Below are 25,199 nucleotides of genomic sequence, written 5' to 3'. Positions count from 1 at the left end.
GATTGAGAGCTGTGCTCATGATGGACTAGGCTGAGTCCACCACTATGCAATCTTTTATTTTCATGCAGTGGAATGGCCATACCAGGTTATGATGCAACTAATCAGGATATTACCTACAGTGCATTTGTAGAAGTTTGTTATAGAGTATGCCAAATCTCTTTAAACTTCTAATAAAATAGAGGTGCTGGTGCAATTTCTTTGTGATTACATCTAGATGCTGGGACCACGATTTTGAAGCTGCTAACTCTTTCTTCCACCCCCCCCCCCCCCCCCCCACCCCCAATGAAAGCAGACTTGCAGTCGGCAGTTGCCTTTTGAAGTGCTGTTACTGTTAAATGCCAAGAGTGCACAGTAAGCTCTCACAAACAGCAGAGCAGTCATGAACAGAAGATCTAAATCGATTGACATTGGTCAAGAGGTAAATCTCAACTGAGGACAGATGGGACTCTGTTATGGGGCAGTTGTGTGACTAGAGGATGAAGGATAAATTAAAACATCTGCACAGCAGTTTATATATGTAAACCGTTTGGAAAACTGGAAATAAGGATTGAAAAACCATTGTTTTCTTTGAAAACATAACTGCTTGCTGATGATCTTGAAGGAAGAAAATGAGCTCTCTTTTTCCTCTTTGATGTGCACATGGCTCCAACCCCACACCAAGCGAGTGAGGATCCAGTTCACAGCTCAGGTTCAGGAAGGCCAGTGCCATGTTCTTGTGACAGCTGAGGGACTGCACTGCTGAGCAACTGGCCTGCTAGGTGCAGATGTCTGCCTCCCATGACCAAAGAAGTCCATCGGAGCCTCTTCCAGAGGATCCACTTTACCTCATCCCAATGGCACCACTCTTCTCCAGTAGTTAATTAACTTCCTTCCATCCCACTCTACCCAGCACCGCACACAAGGACTGCCTCCTCCTATGTGTGTGAAGTTGAAATATAATTTGATCAACACATGACTGTGTGGCCAGGTTCAGCTCCAACTCCACCATCAAGTTTGCTGGTGGTGGGCCTGATCTCCGATGACGACGAGAAAGCCTACCGGGAGGAGGTGGCTGATCTGGCACTCTGGTGTCAGGACAGCAGCCTCCTCTTGAATGTCACAAAAACGAAGGAGCCGATTGTGGACTTTAGAAGGGCTCAACATCCGAGGACGTACACGCCACTGGAGATAAATGGGATAACTGTGGATAGGGTGAGCAGCTTTAAATACCTGGGAGTCCACATGGATCTGACATGGACAACACACATTGCCACACTGGTGAGTAAGGCAAGGCAGCGCCTTTACCACCTCAGCCAGCTGAGGAAATTCAGAGTCTCTCTGAGGATCCTTCAGTGCTTCTACTCTGGGGCTGCAGAAAGCATCTTGTCTGGCAACATCTCAATCTGGTTTGGGAACAGCTCTGCCCAGGACAGGAAGGCTCTGCGGAGAGTACTGTGTTCGGCTGAACGTACTATGGGAACTACACTCGCCCCCCTGCAGGACCTATACATCAGGAGGTGCAGATCCAGAGCCAGCAACATTATGGGGGACCCCTACCACCCCAGCAACGGACAGTTCCAGCAGCTACGGTCAGGCAAACGCCTCTGCTGTTACGCTGTGAAAACAGAGAGGATGAGACGGAGTTTCTTCCCACAGGCCATCAGGACTGTTAACTCTTATATCACCAGGGACTAATTTACTGTATTAATTTTTTTTTGTGTTGGCCGCACAATCCGCAGGCATTGCCACTTTCATTTCACTGCACATCTTGTATGTGTATGTGAGAAATAAAGTAGACTTGACTTTCATGAGGACGAGTTGGATAACTTCTGTAAATTCTCAGTCATTTGTTAATGATGTAGACAAGTTTCAGTTTACACTCTTTATTGCACAATCAAGTTTAACAACGGTGACAACTGCTTTCCTCTTTAAGCAGATGTTATTTTCTCCACGAGAAAATTTGAGTTAGCTTCAGTCACTTAATGGTCAGAAAGGTTGACTGACCATTCTTCATGATAACAACACAAATCTGACAACTTCCAGAGGACTAGCCTGAAGCAGTGAGAGGCCCATGGTGCTCCCTGGGTCCGCACAATTCCTCGATTGCCTGCAGCTCATGCAGTCACCTGTGAATACAGCGTTACACTGTGCACATTCACTCACCTAGCTGAGCGAGAACACATTGTGGCACAGATGCTTAGAACCAAGATCTGACAAAATGGAGTCTCGTCCACATCACCCATAGAATCACCACGAGACCGACATAATGGATATGTTCTTTGTTTCAGCACTTGCAACTCACTCAGTGGTACTAACGGACTGCTGCCAGTACAGGTGCAATGGCATCAGAATAGGGCTCCACTGAGACTTCATAGTACAAAGGTCTCTCACATAAGGACCCAAGTGTGTCAGCAAGCAAAATAAGGGGTAGAAAACAGAGCTAGTGATATATCTACATGAGACAATCGTAAAATTACACATTAACCGTAACAATTAAGTTGCAGAAGATATGTATTAATCACATTGTTTAAAGACAAACACCTAGGTGTGTTGGAGTTGTGAGCATCTGTAGGCTACAGGGACAGCAGGAGATATCATCGCTGAATGGACTGGTTCTAACTTTCATGTGGGGTGTCAGGTCAATAGTGGGGCTCCTCAACACATCATATAAGGGGTTTCAGAAATAGAGATCTCACATTTGCTGCTTCACAGCTGAGTCCCTTGTGTGGATGGACCACTGTGCATGCAACCAGACAGTGCTACAATGCCACAATAACACAGCGCTATCACAATGCAGAAGGGGCTCGGTACACAGACAGATCACGAAGCTCGAGGGATAGGTGGGTTACGGAAACAATGAAGGACCCAAAAACACCACTCACTCCAACTGGCATTGGCCTTAAACATAATACTTATTAAATAGAATTGACGTCTAATATCACACACAGCACCTACAGAGAACATTCACATTGACAATAGACCGCTTTCACAAGCGCAATATATTAGAATGGAATACAAACACGAGGTCACGGTTGCATGGAGATATTTACAATGGTTTGGTTATGAAAGTAAAAAGCTGTCCCCATTTTCACAAACATGCACCTTGTGCCCACTGGTTTCGCAGGAACAACTTTACTGCTGGCATTCTGCTTCCAGATATTTGGCTGGGATACACGTGTACAAACATCCCACTTAATGCAGTCTTAAATTCTGTATGTTGCCAGGTTTACTACGATATGATTAACTGATTTTAAGAAAAAAATATTGCACTTATCTAAAATAAGACCTTTCCTGTGGAAAACAACAATTGAACTATCCCAGAACCCTGAAATTTTGAGTTTTGACTGGTGATCTTGGGAGTGATTTCATGATTATTCAACTTGTAAAGCCTGAGCAAATGAAAATTACTCTCATAATTCAGGATGCTCTGTACAAGATGTGTTACCAAATGTGAAGCCAATGCTCTGTAAACATCATAACCCGAAGTGAAACAATTGACCCATGAATACCGGTGATGGGAGCCCTTCAAACAGGCAAGCTTGATTCAGCGACCAGAAGCAGCAGCTTCTGTCACACTGACCCTCAGGCTTTAAGCGGTCTAGTGCAGCAAGGGGTATTTTGAGGGCAGTTTCTTCCATATCCAACAGACTAGTGTTACACCAGTCATTGCTTCAATGATTTTTTACACTGAAGCACATGCCCTACATCTTACTACATCCCCAATATGGTATTGCTTTTCACGACCATTTGTCGTTCAGTGTCCAGTTAGTGAAGGTTGTCATGCGTTATCTTAAAAGATTACTTCAGACAAGATACTGAGACAAGTTCTACTTTGACAATTTTGGGTTTTTTAAAATTATTTTTTCTACACAAGCAATTCTGAAGGGTGGATTTAAAGATGAGCGATCTTTTGCTGGGAGTTGGGATATCCAGTGGGTGTTAAGCAGCAGCTTGATGCCCAAACCGCTGATTTTCCTGAAGCACCTCAAATAAAATAAATGACCAAGGAGAAAGATGGAGATAGTGGCCCCAAATTAATGCTCTGTACAAATGCGAGAGCATGACTGGGGTACTTCTATCCAATGTATGACAGGCATCTTTAATTCATGTATTGTAAGCAGGATAATTCTTATTTCAAAGCAGTGGATGGGACCATTTTCTAGTAAGGACCAGTGGTTTTCAACTTAAGGTGTTAAAATGACATTGCAATTCCTTTTTCATATTGATGGGAACATTGGAATTCTTAAACAGCTAACAGATGAAAGCAATTTACACACACAAACCTCTCTGAGATGATACACCTTCAAAAAAAAAAATCAGTGTAGCTCACAACCATCTCCTTGATTAAAGTTGGTCAAAAGGACATTTCTATGTTCGGAAGATTTGTGTTGAAGGAATTTTATCTGCGCAAAGTTTCAGCTCACACTTCACCTGGCCGGGAAGAGCCAAGTTTCTGAGTGAATCTTGACCTTCTTGTCGTGGTATGAAAGGACAGACGGACAAAATTCAGGAGACACGACATCCACTTCATGTAAACAAACGAGCAGCTGCTTTCAAGAGATTGATCATAACACTGAGCATTACCATTCAATTTTTTTTTAAAGGATGTAGAATACTGTGGAAAGAATTGTTACTTGTGCACAACTCTGCTTGACATTTAACTATTTTTAACATCATTTAAGATAAGCAATGATAGATTCCCTGAGTCAGCCACGCCATTCATCTTGAAGCATGCACTCAGGAGCTAGCATTGATGAACTGATCCCCAGCGTGCTAGCAATAGCTGCTAAAGAATGGATCAACTGAGCTTCTATTCACTGGAATTTAGGATGAGAGGGGATCTTATAGAAACATATAAAATTCTTAAGGGATTGGACAGGCTAGATGCAAGAAAAATGTCCCCGATGTTGGGGGAGTCCAGAACCAGGGGTCGCAGTTTAAGAATAAGGAGTAGGCCATTTAGGACTGAGATGAGGAAAAACCTTTCCACCCAGAGAGTTGTGAATCTGTGGAATTTTCTGCCACAGAAGGCAGTGGAGGCCAATTCACTGGATGTTTTCAAGAAAGAGTTAGCTATAGTTCTTCAGGCTAACAGAATCAAGGGAAATGGGGAGAAAGCAGGAACGGGGTACTGATTGTGGATGATCAGCCATGATCATATTGAATGATGGTGCTGGCTCGAAGGGCCGAATGGCATATTCTTGCACCTATTTTCTATATTTCTAAAACTGGGCTAAGGATGAGATAAGGATAAGTGTAATTGCTCTTTGAGACAGAATCTCAACATATATCTGGGTTAGCTGAGGGCAGTAATTGATGTAGAGGATCAATGGGTGTAGCTTGCAGCTGGCAAACCTTTGGCCTCATCAACGAGTCTACACCTGAAATAAAATAGTGCACTTGATGAGAACGATTATTTTGCTACCTGCATTTAGCTTGAAAAGTGCAAATTAAAAAACAATACTGAATTGATATGAAAAAAACAACTTTTGAAACTGTGCATAACATTGACCAAATTAGAATTAAAAACAAACTTTTCTTTTAGTGATGTTCATAAATGAACCCATTTTGCTTGGCAGTCAGCTCCCTACAAACAGTGGCATTATTCCGACCTCATCATACACAGAAACAGTCTCCCACATCATCAGTGCACTGCTGGAACTGGGGCTTAACATTCCTCTGTGTGCCTGGATCATGGACTTTCTCACCGCCAGGCCCCAAGTGGTCAGGATGGGGGAACACACATCTAGCCCCCTCACCTTGAACACAGGATCCTCCCAGGGTTGCGTCCTTAGCCCCCTACTGTACTCCCTGTACACACATGACTGTGTGGCCAGGTTCAGCTCAAACTCCATCATTAAGTTTGCTGATGACACTGTGGTGGTGGGCCAGATCTCCGACAACGATGAGAAGGCCTACCGGGAGGAGGTGGCTGATTTGGCTCTCTGGTGTCGGGACAATAGCCTCCTCTTGAATGTCAAAAAAACTAAGGAGCTGATTGTGGACTTTAGAAGGGCTCAATATCCAGGGATGTACACGCCACTGGAAATAAATGGGTCTACTGTGGATAGGGTGAGCAGCTTTAAATACCTGGGAGTCCACATCAAAGAGGATCTGACATGGACAACACACATTGCTGCACTGGTGGGTAAGGCAAAGCAGCGCCTTTACCACCTTAGACAGCTGAGGAAATTCAGTGTGTCTCTGAGGATCCTTCAATGCTTCTACTCTGGGGCTGTAGAGAGCATCCTGTCCGGCAACATCACAGGCTGGTTTGGGAACAGCTCTGCCCAGGACAGGGGTACCCTGCAGAGAGTAGTGCGTTCGGCAGAATGCACCATGGGAACTACACTCGCCCCCCTGCAGGACCTATACATCAGGAAGTGCCAATCGAGAGCAAGCCAGATTATGAGGGACCCCTGCCACCCCAGCAACGGACTGTTCCAGCTGTTACGGTCAGGCAAACGCCTCCGCTGTCATTCTGTGAAAACGGAGAGGATGAGACGGAGTTTCTTCCCACAGGCCATCCGGACTGTTAACTATGATAACTCCAGGGACTAAATTTTCTTTTCTTTTCTGTATTAATTTTAATTTATATGCTGTAATTGTAATTTTTATTTTTGTTTGCACAATCCGCAGGCATTGCCACTGTCATTTCATTGCACATCGTGTATGTGTATGTAACAAATAAACTTGACTTGACTTGTTATCATCTGACAATGTGCACATTAGAACGTAATTTCTCATTGCAACTTAATAAACAAACATTTTAAATAACAAGTATTAGAAAGACAGAATAGGGATTAGGAATTTGTCCCAAGCATAAAGATGGTTCTGCTTATTGTACTCCACATCTGAAATTCAGCCCCATTGAAGCCAGAGGTGGACGACAGTGATCCAATACTCCTGCATCATGCATCGTGCACATGGCCGAGGTCAAATTTCTAGCCTATTCTCAGTACGGCAAAGGAATATAGTGCTATTTCACAGAACGGCATTTAACGTCCTGACAGAGGGATCAATGCTGGATTCACATGGCTGAACCATCTGCAAGACAGGTTTTTGATAAGTGTAGGCACAGGAGATGCTGGAATCTTGTGTAGAACAAGTGCTGGAGTAGCTCAGCAGGTTAGACTCTAGACTCCAGTCTGAAGGATCCCGACCCAAAACTTTGTATATTCATGTTCTCGAGAGATGGTGCCTAACTTGCTGAGTTATTCCAGCACTTTGTGCTCAATTTAAGATATGCAAGTCAAAAACATACAGTTAGTACTTTCATCAATGAAAAACCACAAAACACTGGAGATAGTCAAGAGTCAAGTAGCATCTGTGGAAAGAGGAACAGAATGAACTTTTTAATTCAATGGCCATTTATCATGAACGGTTTCTCTCTCTCTCCTCAGATACCAGAGATCTCCAACGTATTTTAATTAGGTTTCCAGCAGTTTTTTTTGCTATTTGAGTACTATCACAGTGGACCTGGTTTCTACCTCCTCACCGAAGAGTGATTAATCCTCCTACTTCTAACTCAACGCCGTCGGAGGTAGAAATAATACTGCACCATCAGAAACATCTTTGCAGGAATCCAACTCAGTGGGCAGATGCGGGATCCTGTGTAAAAAGGGACGATATGATTGAAGAGCTCCCTGGAAATGCGATATGATGTCTTCAGCTGGACACGTTGTCCTGGAAGCCCCACACTTCCAGCATATTGATCTGGAATGTTTCCGAGCACAGAGGAAGGTTGTCAAAGGTGCTGGAGCGCCCAGTCGTGCCATGGTTCAGGTTCTCATCGATGTACAACGCAGGACAGCCACCACCACCTGGTAGAGAGGCAACACCAACACGTTTGTTCCATTGACAAGCTTACGGAGTTGGCTAACTTAGAGACACAAAAAATCCACAAACTGCTCAGTTCAGTTTCAGTTTAATTTATTAACATCAATCCGGGTGTTCCAGTTTCCCTTAATATCCCAAAGACGTGCGGGTTTGTAGGTTAATTGGCCTCTGAAATGCTGGAGTTACTCAGCGGGTGTACTGCTTAGGCGAGGTGTGCTACATTAATTTACCGGGTTGCATGCAATTCACTGTACATGTGACAATAAAGTATCATTATCGTCATTTCTGGCGTCGTTTCGGGTAGGGACTTTACTTCAAACTGATTATCATGGGGGGAGAGGTGGGGTGGGACAAAGTTCCTTAACTTCTTTTTATAAACCAGAATCTACAGTTCCTCGAGTCTAACTTAAAGACAATTTGTTTTTGTTTTATGACGATGTGCAAAAGAGGAAGAAACATTACTGATTCATACACATCAATAATTATCCCCACTGCTAGAACATACCATGTGTAAAATATACTTTACATTAAAGGAATCTATGGAGGAAGCAGAGAAGGGCCATAGATATTATTTCCTTTATCTAACTACTTTGCCGGTCAAGTACGTTTTGATGTATGACCCAGTGAGATCCACGTAGGAATCAGATATTTAAAGATTGGATTTAATTGATAACGTTTTATGTGGGCAAAATATAGACAGTTCATAGCAGCCAGACTTCACTTACCGACTATAATGGATTCATGACTTCCCGCCATGAACATCGCTGTTGCTTTGGTGGTCAAGTTGAAGTGACGAGTGGCAAGAAAGGGTGATAACCTGTCCGAGGGGTCTTCGGAGGAAGCAACTAAACCCATGTCCTCGGGCAACTCTGTGTCCAGAACACCAGGCTGCTGAGGGGACTCTGCCATCGTGTCTGAGGTACCTTTAGCTGCTTCCAACTCTGGATGTTTAATGATAACCCATTCATATCGCACCATTTCAGGTTGCAGCTAGGAATAAAATTTTAAATGGATATATAAGACACAGGCAAAGGATGCCCAAGACACAATGACAAAATGAAACAGATTTTGATTTCAGTAACTTCAAAGAACCTGTCCCCAGACTTGCAATGGTTGTAATGGATGTCAAGGAGACAACACAAGCAGATATTTATAATAGCACTTAATATAGCAAAGCTTTCCAAGGGATTTCACAGAGATGTTGCTAAACAAAGGTAGCAAAACAGACTAAATTAATGTACCTTTGGACAAATAAGGCTTGCATGATTTGCCTTTAACAAACCTATGCTGGTTGTCCAAATGATTAGTAACTTTGTCCCATATACAAATGCAAATCTTTTTCTAGGCCAGTTTTTGGTCATCTGTTCTCAGAGTTCTTTGTTTAATTTGTTGTTGAAGTTATGTGCCTTATTTGGCTAGACGGTTACGGCATAGTGGAGCACTGGTAGAGCTGCTGCCTCAGTGTCAGAGACTCTGGTTCGATCCTGGCCTTGGGTGCTCTGTGTGTGGAGTTTGCACGTTTTTCTTGCAACAACATGGGCTTCCTCCGGATGTTCCAACATCAATATCTCAAAGATGTGTGGGTTTGTAAGCTAATTGGCCTCTGTAAATTGCAACCAGTTGTGTAGGGAGTGGATGCAAAAGTGAGATAACATAGAACTAGTGTGAATGGGTGATCAATAGTCGGCATGGACATGGTGGGCTGAAGGGTCTGTTTCCATGCTGTGTCTTTCATTGAGAGGGGTGACCATGTTCAAACATACAAGATCCAAAAGGGGCTGGCAGGACAAACAGGATAGAGGGAGAATTGCAAACAAGGCCACATAAGCTGGTATTTTAAAACTGAGGTGTATAGAAATGTCTCCACTCAGAGGGTAGTGAATCCCTGGAATTCTCAGCCCCAGCAGGCAGTGGAAACCAGATCATTATATTCAGTTAAGGAGCAGAGAAATAAATATTTGAAAGGAGGGATATGAGAAACTGGCACGCAGGAGTTGAGGCCAATATAGATCAGCCGTGATCATATTGAATGGTGGGGCAGGTTTGATGGGCCGAGTGGCCTACTCCTATCTTCTTGCGTAATACTCCTGTGAAGCCCCTTGGCTACTTTGGCACATTAAAAGGTACTGCATTTACATGTACTTGTATTGTCGTTTCCCCAAAGCATTCTCTACCTCCTGTAAGAATGCAAATTGCTTTTAGATGACAAATTAATAAAAGGTCTGCTGGGGAACTCAGTGGGTCAGGCTGACCCACCGAGTTCCTCCAGCATTTTAGTTTTTGCACCAGATTCCAGCATCCAAAGCCTTCTGTATCTGTCTATATTAGAAAAAATCTGTTTCTTTAGTCAAACGTAACTCTAATTTTAAAAACCGAGTGGGTAAGACAAACTACAAGCTGCAGAATATCCAGCCGAATGGACAGCCTTACTGTCAATCCTGTGGTCAATAGACAATAGACAATAGGTGCAGGAGGAGGCCATTCGTCCCTTGGAGCCAGCACCACCATTCAATGTGATCATGGCTGATCATTCTCAATCAGTACCCCGTTCCTGCCTTCTCCCCATACCCCCTGACTCCGCTATCCTTAAGAGCTCTATCTAGCTCTCTCTTGAATGCATTCAGAGAATTGGCCTCCACTGCCTTCTGAGGCAGAGAATTCCACAGATTCACAACTCTCTGACTGAAAAAGTTTTTCCTCATCTCAGCTCTAAATTACCTACCCCTTATTCTTAAACTGTGGCCCCTTGTTCTGGACTCCCCCAACACTGGGAACATGTTTCCTGCCTCTAATGTGTCCAACCCCTTAATAATCTTATACGTTTCGATAAGATCTCCTCTCATCCTTCTAAATTGCAGTGTATACAAGCCTAGTCGCTCCAGTCTTTCAACATATAACAGTCCCGCCATTCCGGGAATTAACCTAGTAAACCTACGCTGTACGCCCTCAATAGCAAGAATATCCTTCCTCAAATTTGGAGAACAAAACTGCACACAGTACTCCAGGTGCGGTCTCACTAGGGCCCTGTACAACTGCAGAAGGACCTCTTTGCTCCTATACTCAACTCCTCTTGTTATGAAGGCCAACATTCCATTGGTTTTCTTCACTGCCTGCTGTACCTGCATGCTTTCTTTCAGTGACTGATGCACTAGGACACCCAGATCTCATTGTACGTCCCCTTTTCCTAACTTGACACCATTCAGATAATACTCTGCCTTCCTATTCTTACCACCAAAGTGGATAACCTCACACTTATCCACATTAAACTGCATCTGCCATGCATCCGCCCACTAACAAACTGTCCAAGTCACCCTGCAACCTCATAGCATCTTCCTCACAGTTCACACTACCACCCAGCTTTGTATCATCTGCAAATTTGCTAATGGTACTTTTAATCCCTTCATCCAAGTCATTAATGTATATTGTAAATAGCTGCGGTCCCAGCACCGAGCCTTGCGGTACCCCACTAGTTACTGCCTGCCATTCTGAAAGGGACCCATTTATCCCCACTCTTTGCTTTCTGTCTGTCAACCAATTTTCTATCCATGTCAGTACCCTAATTCCAATACTACGTGCTCTAATTTTGCCCACTAATCTCCTATGTGGAACCTTGTCAAAGGCTTTCTGAAAGTCAAGGTACATCACATCCACTGGCTCTCCCCTGTCAATTTTCCTAGTTACATCCTCAAAGAATTCCAGAAGATTAGTCAAGCATGATTTCCCCTTCGTAAATCCATGCTGACTCGGAACAATCCTGTTACTACTATCCAAATGCTCCGCAATTTCGTCTTTTATAATTGACTCCAGCATCTTCCCCACCACTGATGTCAGACTAACTGGTCTATAATTTCCCATTTTTTCTCTCCCTCCTTTCTTAAAAAGTGGGACAACATTAGCTACCCTCCAATCCACAGGAACTGATCCTTAATCTATAGAACATTGAAGTTTTGAAGATTAAAATAATGTGATAGTTAGGTAGATTTTCCAAAAAGAACATATCAGAGAATTATGATAATTCTGTTCAGTATGGAGCTAGAAAATTCACATTAGCCCACAAACAACATCTTATGTTTCGTAAATCAAAGGGTAAACACCTGCGAGAAATAATTTTCTATAAGGTCAAGCTGTTGTTTAGGCACAATACATTTATCGGGCATGTGTAGTCAGACAAATTTGTCCGCAATTCTACTTTAACAAACATGTCATGGTTCCATTAATGTGCCAAAGTTAGGTTCGCATATACGTCTGTCTGCCTTTCAGAAGCAATCAGCCAAAGACAAAGCAGCAATAACCAGAAAGGAAACCACTGGCAGTACCTTGAAGACAAAGCATTCCCCTGTGCCAAAATAGCTCAACTTGTTTCCCCCTCGCCTTCTTTCGCTCCAGTCTGTTGAAAGGTAGGCTCCACAGACCTGTTAAAGCAAGGACACGGTGACAGATTCAGCCAAGAGCCAACAGTAGGACCTGATTTCTAATAACTTTAAATCCAAGTGATGACATGAGCCTGTCTAGCTTCTTCATTAATCCATTGCGAATTTTTATTCCCACTGCTCATAGTATTAATCTGCACTGCATTACCGTAAAACATAGGAGTAGAATTAGGCCATTCAGCCCAGTGAGTCTACTCCACCATTCAATCATGGGTGATCTAATTTTCCCACTCAAATCCATTCTCCTGCCTTCTTCCAGTAATCTTTGACACCCTTACTAATCAAGACCCTATCAATCTCCACTTTAAAACCTTTGTCAGTTCTGACGATAGGTCTACGACCTGGAGCTTTGATTTGGGTTTTCCTTTCACAGATGCTGCCCGGCCTGCTCAGTGTTTCCAGCATTTTCTGTTTCCTTCCAGATTTCAAGAATCCTAGTTTTCTGATCTTTATTCCATTCCTGACCACCAATGGGAACAGCCTTTCTACTCTGTCCGTGCCCTTCATGATTTGAAATATCTCCAGATCTTTTGCAACCTTTTGTTCCAAGGAAAACAACCCAAGCTTTTCCAGTTTATCTGCAGATCTGTGGCAGCACAGTGGTACAGTGGTAGAGTTGCTGCCTTACAGTGCTGGAGACCTGGGTTCGATCCAGACTGCGGGTGCTATCTATACGGAGTTTGTATGTTCTCCCTGTGACCACATGGGTTTCCTCCGAGTGCTCCAGTTTCCTCCCACACTCCAAAAGGTTTGTAGGCTAATTGGCTTGTGTAAATTTTTTTAATAGTTCCATATGTGTAGGATAGTGCTAGTGTGATCGCTGTCAGTGCGGACTCGGTGGGCTGAAGGGCCTGTTTCCACGGTATGTCTCTAAAGTCTAAACCAAAGTCCCTCAATCCTGGAAATATTTTAGTTAATCTCTTTTCCAAAGCTTCACATCCTTCCGATAATAGAACCACTCAATTTTATCATACGAGTACTTAATAAAAGTTTACGATGACTTCCTTACTCCTCAATACCTTCATATATAGTCCAGCATTTTGCATGCTCTTCCAACCACTTTGTCAACCTGAGACACATTAGGATCTTGACCCAAAATGCTGACTGACCATTTCCCTCCACAGATGCTGCCTGACCCACAGAGTTCCTCAAATGCTCTCCTCTTGAAGATACAGATTCCATCATCTTTAGTCTCTTTGGCCTCCATAATTGTACAACATTGGTCCCATCAGTTTTGTTTAATAGTTCCTTATTTAAGGAGGGATGTATTTGGACCATGGCGGTTCAGAGAAGCTTCAATAGATTGATTCCAGGGATGGAGTAGGTACCTTATTAAAGGTTAAGCAGGTTGGATCTACATTCTGAGGTTTGGAAGAAGAAGCATAAAGGATTCTTTGAGAGCTTGAAGGATAAATGTGTAAAGGAGGCCTCTCTTCATGAAGGGATCTAGAATCTAGATCTATTGCTGCCGACTTAAGATGGAGATGAAATTCTTTTCTCAGAAGCTAATGATTGTTTAGATTCTCTACTGAAAGATCTGTGGGACGGATCATTGAATACTTTTAAGGCTGAGAAAGATAGGGCAATCGGTAAAGTGGACAGTTATGGAGAACAAGCATAAAATTGAGCTGAGCCCAAAATCAGATCAGTCATGATCCAACTAAATGGCAGATCAAATTCAAGAGCACAAATGGCCACTCGCGCCCGTTTATATTGTCTCCAGTCTGCACCTACAGAATCTCAATTCTCGTATCCATTGCATTTCCTGGTGTCATTCATGGCTTTCTCTCACAACACTATCTCCTACCGTTTCTCTCTGGGGTGATAATCATCAGGATACATGTGTCTACTATCTTGACCTTTAATTGCTGCAAATTTTCACAGGGCTTCTTTCTGTCAAGAACCTCATCCTAATTTGGTTAAACTGATACTTCTGTCTTGTCGTGTAGGCATTGTCTCTTTGCATTGTATTTACTTCTGGCACTTGATGTCACCATTGCTAAAAAAAACATTAAATTATAATGTCCAACATATTAAACATGTTACCTCGTCCTCTGTGGTTTTGATGAGAATGATGGTTGGCTCATACCCCTCGCAATGACCATAAAATCTGAAAACAAAAATTAACATTGCCTTCTTTAGACAAATTTTGTAATCTTCAAGGTTGAAAGACTGTTAGATCTGCTGCCTCAGCATCAGAGACATAATTTTTTTAACTCAGGTGTTGTCTGTATGGAGTTTGTATGTTCTCCCTATGACCGTATGGGTTTCCTCTGGGTGCTGCAGTTTCTTCCCACATCGAAAAGACGTGCACGTTTGTAGATTAACTGGCCTCTGTAAATTGGCCCTAGTGTGTATGGAGTGGTTGCAACAGTGTGAAGACATAGAACTAGTGCAAATAGGTGATAGATGGACAGTGTGGACTCGGTGGACCAAAGGGCCCGTTTCCATGCTGTATCTTTCCATCAAAATAGGTATTCACTGAAAGTTATTACTCCTGTTATTAACCATCAAACTGGAGTGTACAAATTCAACAGATCGAGCAAGAGCACCCAACAAATCAGTTGCAATAATTTATAGTGCCATTCCCTAACAGGTCCCATGGAACTGGGGTGAAAAACTGTGTCCGAAGCTCACAATCTACTATTTTGCTTCTGGCTAGGGAAGGTTGGTGGGGATCTATATTATTACCAGGCTTTATAAGCAGACTGCACCAATCTGAAAACAGAGGCAGAGCAGTCATCCAAGAGGACACAGCTCTAGAATTCCTTCATCTCTAAACTGTAACAACAGCTTAAGATGTAGCCTTGGGTCACAGGTGGGGTTTGAAACATAATCTTTTGATTCCGAAGCAACATATCTTTGCTTTCACGCAGTATTTTCAACGCTTTTATACCCATGGTCCAGAATAAATTATTTTATTTGGAAAATAATTTGGGCAAAACTTTTGAAATGAGTCAAATAAGGGTTCTGTCGAAGTAGAATTCAGACTAGGAAGATGCAAGACGGTGAGCAGAGAATGGGTTTACCATAATTTAGCTAGTGATTCTCATTATATAGCTTGGAAACCTCTCCTGTGTCACACTGGCTAGGCATGTGAGTGAGGTGAAACAAAAAAAAGAGGAAAAGAGCCGAGCGCTTGCGCTTGTGCAATGGGGGTCAAAAATGGGGGTCAAAAAATTTGAGTTTTTTAAAAAATGTACACACAAAATTACCAGTTTCAAGCCTCTTTTAGTGCATTTCAAAGTAAAAACAGACATTACAAAATAATGTGAATATGTCACTGTACACTAATAACATTCTGAAGTAAATTTGCACATTAATTGATAATCAGCCCAAAAAGGTGGTAATTGGCTTTTCTGTTGTGTTTTATATTTTAACCCTGTCTTAATTAATTTAGTTATATAATCTTGCACTTAAATGTAATATTTACTTATTACAGTTCCACCACTGATTTTCTGGCACTCTTGGTTCCAGAGCTATGCTGGTTTATCCAGCAGGCCAAGGAAGTCAGCTATGGGGATGGATTTGCTGGCTCCAGCTGGGCTGGAGGTCCAGAGCCCCTGCCGCAGGTTGCAAATTCAACCCACTGATCAGCTGTGCAAGTCCCGATAAGGTCGAGATTGGCTGCCTTGCCCAGCCTATGTGCCACATTTCCAGAAAGACTTCCAGGGCGTGCTGAGGGATTTCTCGTGGAACCCCTAGCGATCCCTAGCGGAACCCTAGTGTTCATTACAAGTTTCAACTCACTGACTTCATACACTTCACTTCCAATTTCCATCCTGCCCTTAAATATACCTGAACTATCTCCGACATCTCCCTCCCGTTTCTGGTCCTCACCATCTCCATCACAGGAGACAGACTAGTGACTGACATCTACTATAAACCCACTGACTCGCACAGCTATCTGGACTACACTTCTTCCCACCCGGTCTCCTGCAAAAAGTCTATCTCCTACTCCCAATTCCTCCGTCTACGCCGCATCTGCGCCCGGGATGAGGTGTTTCACACTAGGGCGTCAGAGATGTCCTTATTCTTCAGGAAACGGGGCTTCCCCTCATCCATTATAGATGAGGCTCTCACTAGGGTCTCTTCTACATCCCGCAGCTCCGCTCTTGCTCCCCCTCCCCCCACTCGCAACAAGGACAGAATCCCCCTCATTCTCACCTTCCACCCCACCAGCCAGCGGATCCAACAAATCATCCGCCAACATTTCCGTCAACTACAACGGGACCCCACCACTGGCCATATCTTCCCATCCCCTCCCCTCTCTGCGTTCTGCAGAGACCGTTCCCTCCGTAACTCCCTGGTCCACTCGTCCCTTCCTACCCAAACCACCCCATCCCCGGGCACTTTCCCCTGCAACCGCACGAGATGCAACACCTGTCCCTTTATCTCCCCCCTCAACTCCATCCAAGGACCCAAACAGTCTTTCCAGGTGAGACAGAGGTTCACCTGCACCTCCTCCAACCTCATCTATTGTATCCGGTGCTCCAGATGTCAACTTATTTACATCGGCGAAACCAAGCGCAGGCTCGGCGATCGCTTCGCTCAACACCTGCGCTCGGTCCGCGTTGGCCAAACTGGTCTCCCGGTGGCCGAGCACTTCAACTCTCCCTCCCATTCCCAGTCTAACCTTTCTGTCATGGGCCTCCTCCAGTGCCATAGTGAGGCCCACCGGAAATTGGAGGAACAGCACCTCATATTTCGCCTGGGCAGCTTGCAGCCCAGTGGTATGAACATCGACTTCTCCAACTCTTCCCCTCCTCCTTCCCAGATCTCCCTCTATCTTCCTGTCTCCACCTATATCCTTCCTTTGTCCCGCCCCCCTGACATCAGTCTGAAGAAGGGTCTCGACCCGAAACGTCACCCATTCCTTCTCTCCTGAGATGCTGCCTGACCTGCTGAGTTACTCCAGCATTTTGTGAATAAATAGCTTCGATTTGTACCAGCATCTGCAGTTATTTTCTTATATTACAAATCTATACATCGCTTTTTTTCCTTTTTGTTTCGATCCGATTTCTCTGTTTATTTGGCAAAAGTGAAAATTACGGAAACCATGCAAAAAGCACGGAAAATGGATTTTAAAAACGCGAAAATCTGTGGAAAAGCGGAAAATTCACATGCCTGACTGACCATATAGTATTCACGCGAGGAGTCAGGAGTTTATAACTGGAAAGATGAACAAGCTTAAACAGTCACATGATAATAAACTACAATGGGAATGTGCATTCCATTTATGATTTTAGTACTTGGTTCTTGGTCCTCCAAAATATTCCAAATGGAATTTAAACTGGAGGTGGCAGAGTATGGACTTAAGCAAGAAGGGTTTCTTGGAGAAGAGCTGCCTTAAATTTAGTTGCGTCTGGTTGAATAACTATAGTAAGGTGAAGACTATTCCATGCTTTAATTGTGCAAAGGAAGAATGAATTGCTATTCACATCTGTCTTGATAGCTGGTATCTCAAATTGAATCGAATGCCCTCGTCTACTCCTGATAGGTTTGGGTTTGGTGTAGATGTGGTAATCTATGTCGAGCTGACCATGTAACATTTTGTAAAAACAGGTCAAACGGTGGACTTTACGTCTGTCTTGGAGAGTGTTCCACCCCAATGAATTTAGAAGTTCGGTAACACTCGTTTCTCTCTCATAGGTATTTGTACTGGTGAATTAGAGCTTTCACACGTAAAGCACATTATTCACAAGGCTGGGTGGCAGTGTGAGAAGGATGCTATGAGGCTGCAGGGTGACTTGGATAGGTTGGGTGAGTGGGCAGAAGCACAGCAGATGCAATATAATGTGGATAAATGTGAGGTTATCCACTTCAGTGGCAAGAACAGGAAGGCAGATTATTATCTGAATGGTGTCAGATTAGGAGAAGGGGAGGTGCAACGAGACCTGGGTGTGCTTGTACATCAGTCACTGAAAGTAAGCATGCAGGTACAACAGGCAGTGCAGAAAGCCAAAGGCATGTTGGCCTTCATTGCAAGAGGATTTGAGTTTAGGAGCAAGGAGGTCCTACTGCAGTTGCACAGGGCCCTGGTGAGACTGCACCTGGAGTATTGTGTGCAATTTTGGTCTCCTAATTTGAGGAAAGACATTATTGCTATTGAGCGAGTGCAGCCTAGATACATCAGTTTAATTCCCGGGATGGCGGGACTGACGTCTGATGAAAGAATGGGTCGACTGGGCTTGTATTCGCTGGAATTTAGAAGGATGAGAGGGGAACATATAAAATATATTTCTTAAAGAAACATATAAAATTCTTAGAGGATTGGACAGGGTAGATGCAGGAAAAATGTTCCCGATGTTGGGGGAGTCCAGAACCAAGAGTCAGTTTAAGGCCATTTAGGACTGAGATGAGGAAAAACTTTTTCACTCAGACAGTTGTGAATCTGTGGAATTCTCTGCCACAGAAGGCAGTGGAGGCCAATTCACTGGGTGTTTTCAAGAGAGAGTTAGATTTAGTGAATCAATGGATTTGGGGAAAAGGCCGGAACGTGGTACTGATTTTGGATGATCAACCATGAATTGATATTGAATGGCAATGCTCGCTCGAGGGCCCGAATAGCCTACTCCTGCACCTATTTTCTATGTTTCTATGTTTCAACAACGTTCTACACCTTGTGCATCTTGTGACCATCTTGTCAAGCACAAAGGAAACAACAGTTGTTTTGAAATTGTATAAAATCTTCATTGCGAAGAATCCAACTGATAATTTACCTTTTCAAACTATAACCATGGTCCAAAGTAGTGAAGATCAGCAGTGGCTGGGAAAGTGCAAATCGTTCTGGGATCCAGGACCAAATCTCTCGCATTTCCTTTGCACTGACAATACTAGATGTGAAATTTTCAACATTGACAGCTAGGTGAACATTATGTCTGCAAGAAATCCATACAAAATGTCATGAAAAAATAAGATAGAGGAATGGATCAGAACCGTTGATTCATTCATATTGTCTATTGGTTGTGATACCGCACAGAGTGAAGAGTAGCCCAGCACCATCAGAATCACATTTAATTTTTTAATGGAGGTTAAAGGCCACATGACACCTGTTGTGTTACATGCAAGGCAAAGCCAAAGATTCACCTATGCCACCGTTGTACAAGCTTTAGTATATCCACATAAAATCAAAATTTGGCTGAAAACTTAAGTCGTCGCAAACATTCTGCACCTGTGCAAACAAACTGGAGAATTGTGCCTTAAAGGGTAAAAACCTATTAATACTAACTTTTTTTTAAATACACTGCTCCTGCGATAATTCTTCATATGTCAAATTACTGGAAAAAGCAATGAAACTATTTTTAAAAAAGCTGGCAGAAGAGATTTTTATTCAATCTCTACAGTTCAACAAAATTAACTTAAAGAATACAAGGTTGAAAGTGGTGTTTTAATTGAGAAAGGGGAAAATACCCTGCCATCCATAACATTAAGCTAAAGACCTGCTAATTATTTGGGTCAAATTGGCTCTTACATCCTATTTAAATTAAATGCCCCGGTTCACTGCATCAAGTAAAAAATTTAATGCCATTACATCATCCTTATCTTTGCATTTCATAGCCACTCTATCTCTGCAAGGGAACTTTGACACCAGTGGCTGACATTTGTACCATTTGCTGCCTTGACAACTGAAAGAGGAGAAATGAAAGAACCTCAAATAGAACTTGTGGATTACTACTCATCTGGAGTGGAAACTATTACACTCTCTTTGTGTAAAGTCAGGACTATTTTTTTTGCACCTGCTTTCACTTTCCCTGTCAACCCTCAAACATTTACTCATATACTTTGCAAATCTCTCATAACTGCAAAGCCAGCAAAGCTTCATGCCATCACCTCTTTTCTGCTTTTTCAATTCAAGATCAATAGACAGTCAAAAGCTGCCAAAACACAAAGAGATCCAAGTTTCAGTTGTATGTGGCTTGTATGATCGTAAGAATGCAGTGGCACCATGTCTGCAAAAGTGGTCCAGAGCAGAAAGTTCAGAGACATTGGGTCAGCAGTTTTGGTACCTTACAATGTCATCAACTGTATGTGTACTGGTTTTCATAAGATGAAGCATGGAATGGGGTGGAGAGGGGTGATTGAACAAATTGATACAACAGGCACACTTTCACAATTTCTCTTTCAAGTGTGAGAATTGGGACAAGTCCTGTTCAGAATAGTGGCAGTTCATTTTACAGGATAAGGATGAGTTGTCTCATATACAATGGCAACATGAAAGTAGCTTGGAAGCAGTGGCCCAGTGACTGGGGCAGGGCAACACGATGATCTTGATATGTTATATGTTTGTAATACCAAATAATACAAATACACTGGAAATTCTACAGCACCATTTCCAATTTAACTTCCAGTCTACAACCTTCTGAAAGCAGAAATTTATGGTATCCATTTGGCCCCATTACAAAAAGAAAACACAAATGCATGCATTTTCCAGCAAAAGTCAGGGAACACCAGAATAAGAATAGCCAACTAGTTTCCCACCCCCCCCCCCCCCACTTTTCTTCCTCCTCAGGCGTACCAAATGTGGCCAAATGCAGTACCACTTTCCCCTCCCCACACCAACCCCCTGCTCATTCACCACCCATTACCAAGCTGGATGATCAAGCCTGCTAACCAGTGAATAAACATGGAACGTCAGATTCTATTGTTTGGTATCAGGCCAGGCATGGACTTGGAACATTGAACAATACAGCACAGGAACAGGCCCTGTGGCTCACAATAACTATGCAGAGAATGATGCCAAGTTAAACTATTCTCTTCTGCCTTCACATGATCCAATATTTCTTCATTCCATGCGCTTATTCAAAATCCACGAACTCTTAAATGCCATTATCATTATCTGTTTCCACCACCACCCTTGGCAGCGTGTTCCTGGCATCCACAACTCAGTGTAAAACAATTTGCCTGGCATGTTTCCTTTAAAGTACCCCCCCCCCCCACAATCTTAAAGCTGTATCCTCTCATTTTTGACATTACCACCTTAGGAAAAGGATTTTGACTGTCTACCCTATCTATGCCTCTCAATTTTATAAACTTTTATCAGTTCTTCCCTCAGCCTCCAAAGCTCCAGAGAAAACAATCCCTCTGGACTTTTAATAGTACCTTTGTAGATCCCAGCCACAGCGAGTGAGTTAGCGTTAATCTGCAGGGGTAAGGGACAATAGAATTTATAATTTTATAGAGAAAATTCTCTTCCTACCTTTCTCTGTAAATCGGATATTGATCAGGTAGTTTGACAGGAACAAAGAGCGCAGAACCAATGAAGGAGAGAAAGAAAAAGTGATCAATGCATTCCCACATCGCAGATGAAAAGAACATACTTTTACTCACTAAATAAAATAATGCTTTAAAAGGTCTAAAGAAAGTTACCGTTAAATATATCCTATGTCTCTACACACACTAAGAGTTTGGTGAATTTACTAAAAAATCACGATTAAAAAACATCGAAATATAATTTTTTCTTGGCATTTTATTCTATTTTTACACCAGAAACTATATTAATCTACTAATCTTCTGATGTGGCTGTTCATTCTTCTAAACTTCAGGAAATGTCAAATACTAGAGTGCATGGATATAAGAGGGGGAAAGTTTAAAGAAGATTTACAAGGCATTTTTTTTTCACATTGAGTGCCTAGAATCACCTGCCAGGTGAAGTAGAAGTAGAAATAATAGAAGAGTTTGATGCATTTAGACAGATATATCAATAGGCAGGGAATGGGGGGGAGGAGATATAGACCGTGCAGGCAGATGTACAGTTTAAATTAACATAATTGTTAGCACAGGCGTATGTGAGTTTGTTCCTTTGCTATGCTATTCTTTCTTCTGTGGAGGCCAATGAAAGTTAATGAAATTAATGAAGGTCATGGGGGATGAAATTTTCAGGCTGAGGCACAAGAAGAATAGAAAAATAACATTACCACCTTGGGAATTACCACCTATCAATTCTTACCACAGACGTAGCCTGACCCACTGGGTTACTCCAGCACTAAGATTTAAATGAAGCCAATGCTTATGGAGCAATAAATACATTCACACTAGTGAATGGGAACAAAAATATTGGAGAGCAAGGGTGGAGGAAGAGTGCGGTGGAGGGAGAGAGAGAAGGAGAGAGCAGGTGTGGGGGAGGGGGGAAGGGGAGGAGAGAGAGAAACAAAAGGAATAAGGAATTAGATTAGTTTGAGGAGAAAGCGCACAATATGGCACCTCATTCCGGTCACAACCACCAGGAGGTGTTGAAATACAAGCAAAAGACACAGCAGGAGGCACATATTGCATCTTGATCAACAGCTCAGCGAAACTTGGTGCATTGGACAAAATGACTGCTAGGGGGCATATTATGCCAGCGTGACACACAACTAAATTCCCAAGAATGTAGAGCAAAAAAATAAACTGCTGGAAGAACTTAGTGCATTAGGCAGCGTCTATGGAGACAACGGATGGGTCAATGTTTCAGGTTGAGACCCTGCACCAGAACTTCTTTTTGCCTCCACAGATACAGCTTGACACGCTGAGTTCTTCCAGCAGTTTATTTTTTGTTCCATTTTCAAGCATCTGCAGTCTCTTGTTTCTTCATTCTAAGAAAGTGGTTAGGAGACTGTCTTCAATTAATACTTAGTCTAGAATCAAAATTAACTAAATTGCCAACAAGACATTTGGAAGAAAATATTTAAGTAGAAAGCTAGGTCTCCTAATTCAGGTTTATAAGTTAAAGTAAGTTTTAGATTGAAAATAAAAGAGATTAAATACCTCTTTTGATTTACAGTTATGCCTTTTTTCTTTAGCGCTTTCTCATTAGCATCTCTGAGCAAACGGATCTCTTTCCTGGAGAATAAACGTATGGCAAATGCTTTCTCCAAAAGCTTCTCAACCGAGACATGTTTGTTGATCTCCTGGACAAAACTCCGAACGTCAGCTCGAATGTTGGCAGACTTCCCAGGCTGCTTGGCTCTAGATTTTTGGAAGAACTTGAGGAGAGCCAATGCTACTCTATACAGGACCTTACACCCTTCAACAAAAAAGATATCCAACACACGGGCTGCAAAGTTAAAGGGAAGTTCTCCAAATATCCATCGCAGCCAATCAGAGTACACCTCGAGTACATCCTCTGAAGTACTCACAATCAGCTTGTGAGCACCCTGGCAGTATTTGTTGGCTAGGTCTCCAAAGGTCATGCAGGAGGATTCGTATGCCAGAAAGGTTTGGTCGAAGAAATGTTTTGTGCGGTCATTGCAGGCCAGGAGACGGCACACCTTCTCGAAGCAGTCAGCTTCGCCTACACTGTAGTGTAGGAGCAGCGCCACAATTGATGGAAGCACAGGACAGAAAGAGATATCTGGAAACTGGCTGGATATGCACAGCAGAATCTTCCTGACTGCATCAATCCCATCCACGTTCAGGCAATAGTTCGGGATGGTACTACCATCTACAAATTCTGGCAGCGAAAGTGTGGAAGTGTTCAATTTCCCAGTAATTTTCTCCACAATATCTTTGTACACCTCAGCATCAGGAGTCACAGTCCTACATGGCACAGCTTTGATGATTTGTTCATATATTTTACCTCTTAGAAAATGGCTCTTTGCCCAGTAACCTTGCCTGGCATATTGCTTTAATAAGTCATCATCAATAACAGCTGGCACCACAGGACAGTCCTTCGCCAGATCAGTCATCTTGTCCCAGGCCACAAACTCATTATCCTGCATGTCAATCATGGGCAAAGAGTTTACTGATTTTTCCATTGCAGTTCAGGAAGAGTGGTTGATTCAGTCTTCAGGGATGATGCATGTTTTCACTGTTGGCTGAAGAAAACACAAATTAGCTTTTTACATCCACTACACCAGTAATATTTGACATTACATAAGAATGCAAGAAATGGGAGGAGTGGGTCCGTCGGCACTTTGTGTCTGTCTTCCAGTCAGTAACACCTGGCTGATCTAATCTTGGCTTTAGCTCCATTTTCCTGCTCCCTTCCACTGTTCCTTGACTCTCTTACTCTGTTAATCTCTGCCTTCAATGACTCCACTTCCTTTAGGGTTAAGAATTCCATACAGTTAGGAGACTCCAAGATGAAATATCTCCTCTGAAAAGGGGATGCCATTTATTCTGAAACTAGTTTTAGATAGGGAACCATCCTCTCAACATCCATCCTGCCAATCCTCCTCAAAATCTTATGCTTTAAAAGATCATCTCTCATTCGCTGCATTTAAATGAGAACAGACCCAACCAGCTCAACCTATGTTCATATGTCAGCTCCTTCATCGGGTAATTAACCAAGTGAACCTCGTCGGCACTGTACTGCCAGCACATTCTTCCTTAAAAACAGAGAATGAAACTGTAAGCATTACTTGTGGTAATGCCCGAGACAGAAAAGTTGGTATGGGAATGGAAAGGGAAGTTAAAATGGTTAGCAATTATTTTAGCCAACATGTACTCTGTTCGCCAAGGCCTGCTGGATCTCCCGGTTGCTAACCAATTTAACTTCCCTTGCTACTCTGACCCTTGGCCTCCAAACATTGCCAGAGTGAGGCCATATGCAAACCTAAGGAATAGCACTTCATATTCTGTTTGGATAGCTTACAATCCAACAGTATGAACATTGAATTTTACAGAAATTGACAAAATTTATATGTTCAATTCAATTTCAATTTAATTTTCAATTTAAAATACTTTATTGGCATGATAAGATACATCATTATATTGCCAAAGTATAGAACATAACATACATATTTAAAATGCATGAATATAAAAACAAGTATACAATGCATGGGTCGATATGCCCCCGTACATATATATATATTCACGCAATACATTTATAGCCTTTTATCGATTGCTACCCGTTCTTGCAGTTGTAAACAGTACAGAAAGGTAGCACATTTAGTAGGTCGATATTAATCTCCTTAGTGTCAATTTATGTATGAGTGTATGTGTACATGTTGGTCATTCACTGTCTCTCAG

The 25,199-nt window shown here is 42.6% G+C and overlaps 1 protein-coding gene across 1 annotated transcript in view; it reads right to left on the bottom strand.

Annotated features, from left to right (window-relative positions):
• Positions 1 to 1,689: 1,689 nt before the first annotated feature.
• tbc1d24 (TBC1 domain family, member 24) overlaps positions 1,690 to 25,199 on the bottom strand; it is a 37,531-nt gene continuing 14,021 nt past the window's right edge. The window contains exons 2-8 of the mRNA XM_078417987.1: positions 22,995 to 24,043; positions 21,448 to 21,453; positions 18,971 to 19,129; positions 14,295 to 14,358; positions 12,135 to 12,230; positions 8,544 to 8,808; positions 1,690 to 7,802 (exon numbers count right to left, since the gene is read on the bottom strand). Coding sequence (XP_078274113.1) covers positions 7,648 to 7,802; positions 8,544 to 8,808; positions 12,135 to 12,230; positions 14,295 to 14,358; positions 18,971 to 19,129; positions 21,448 to 21,453; positions 22,995 to 23,983 — 1,734 coding nt within the window. The 5' untranslated portion in view covers positions 23,984 to 24,043 and the 3' untranslated portion in view covers positions 1,690 to 7,647. The remainder of the gene's footprint in view (positions 7,803 to 8,543; positions 8,809 to 12,134; positions 12,231 to 14,294; positions 14,359 to 18,970; positions 19,130 to 21,447; positions 21,454 to 22,994; positions 24,044 to 25,199) is intronic.

Source organism: Rhinoraja longicauda, chromosome 21 (genome assembly GCF_053455715.1).
Source record: "Rhinoraja longicauda isolate Sanriku21f chromosome 21, sRhiLon1.1, whole genome shotgun sequence".
NCBI classification, from domain to species: domain Eukaryota; kingdom Metazoa; phylum Chordata; class Chondrichthyes; order Rajiformes; family Arhynchobatidae; genus Rhinoraja; species Rhinoraja longicauda.
This window is presented reverse-complemented; position numbering and strand designations above follow the sequence as displayed.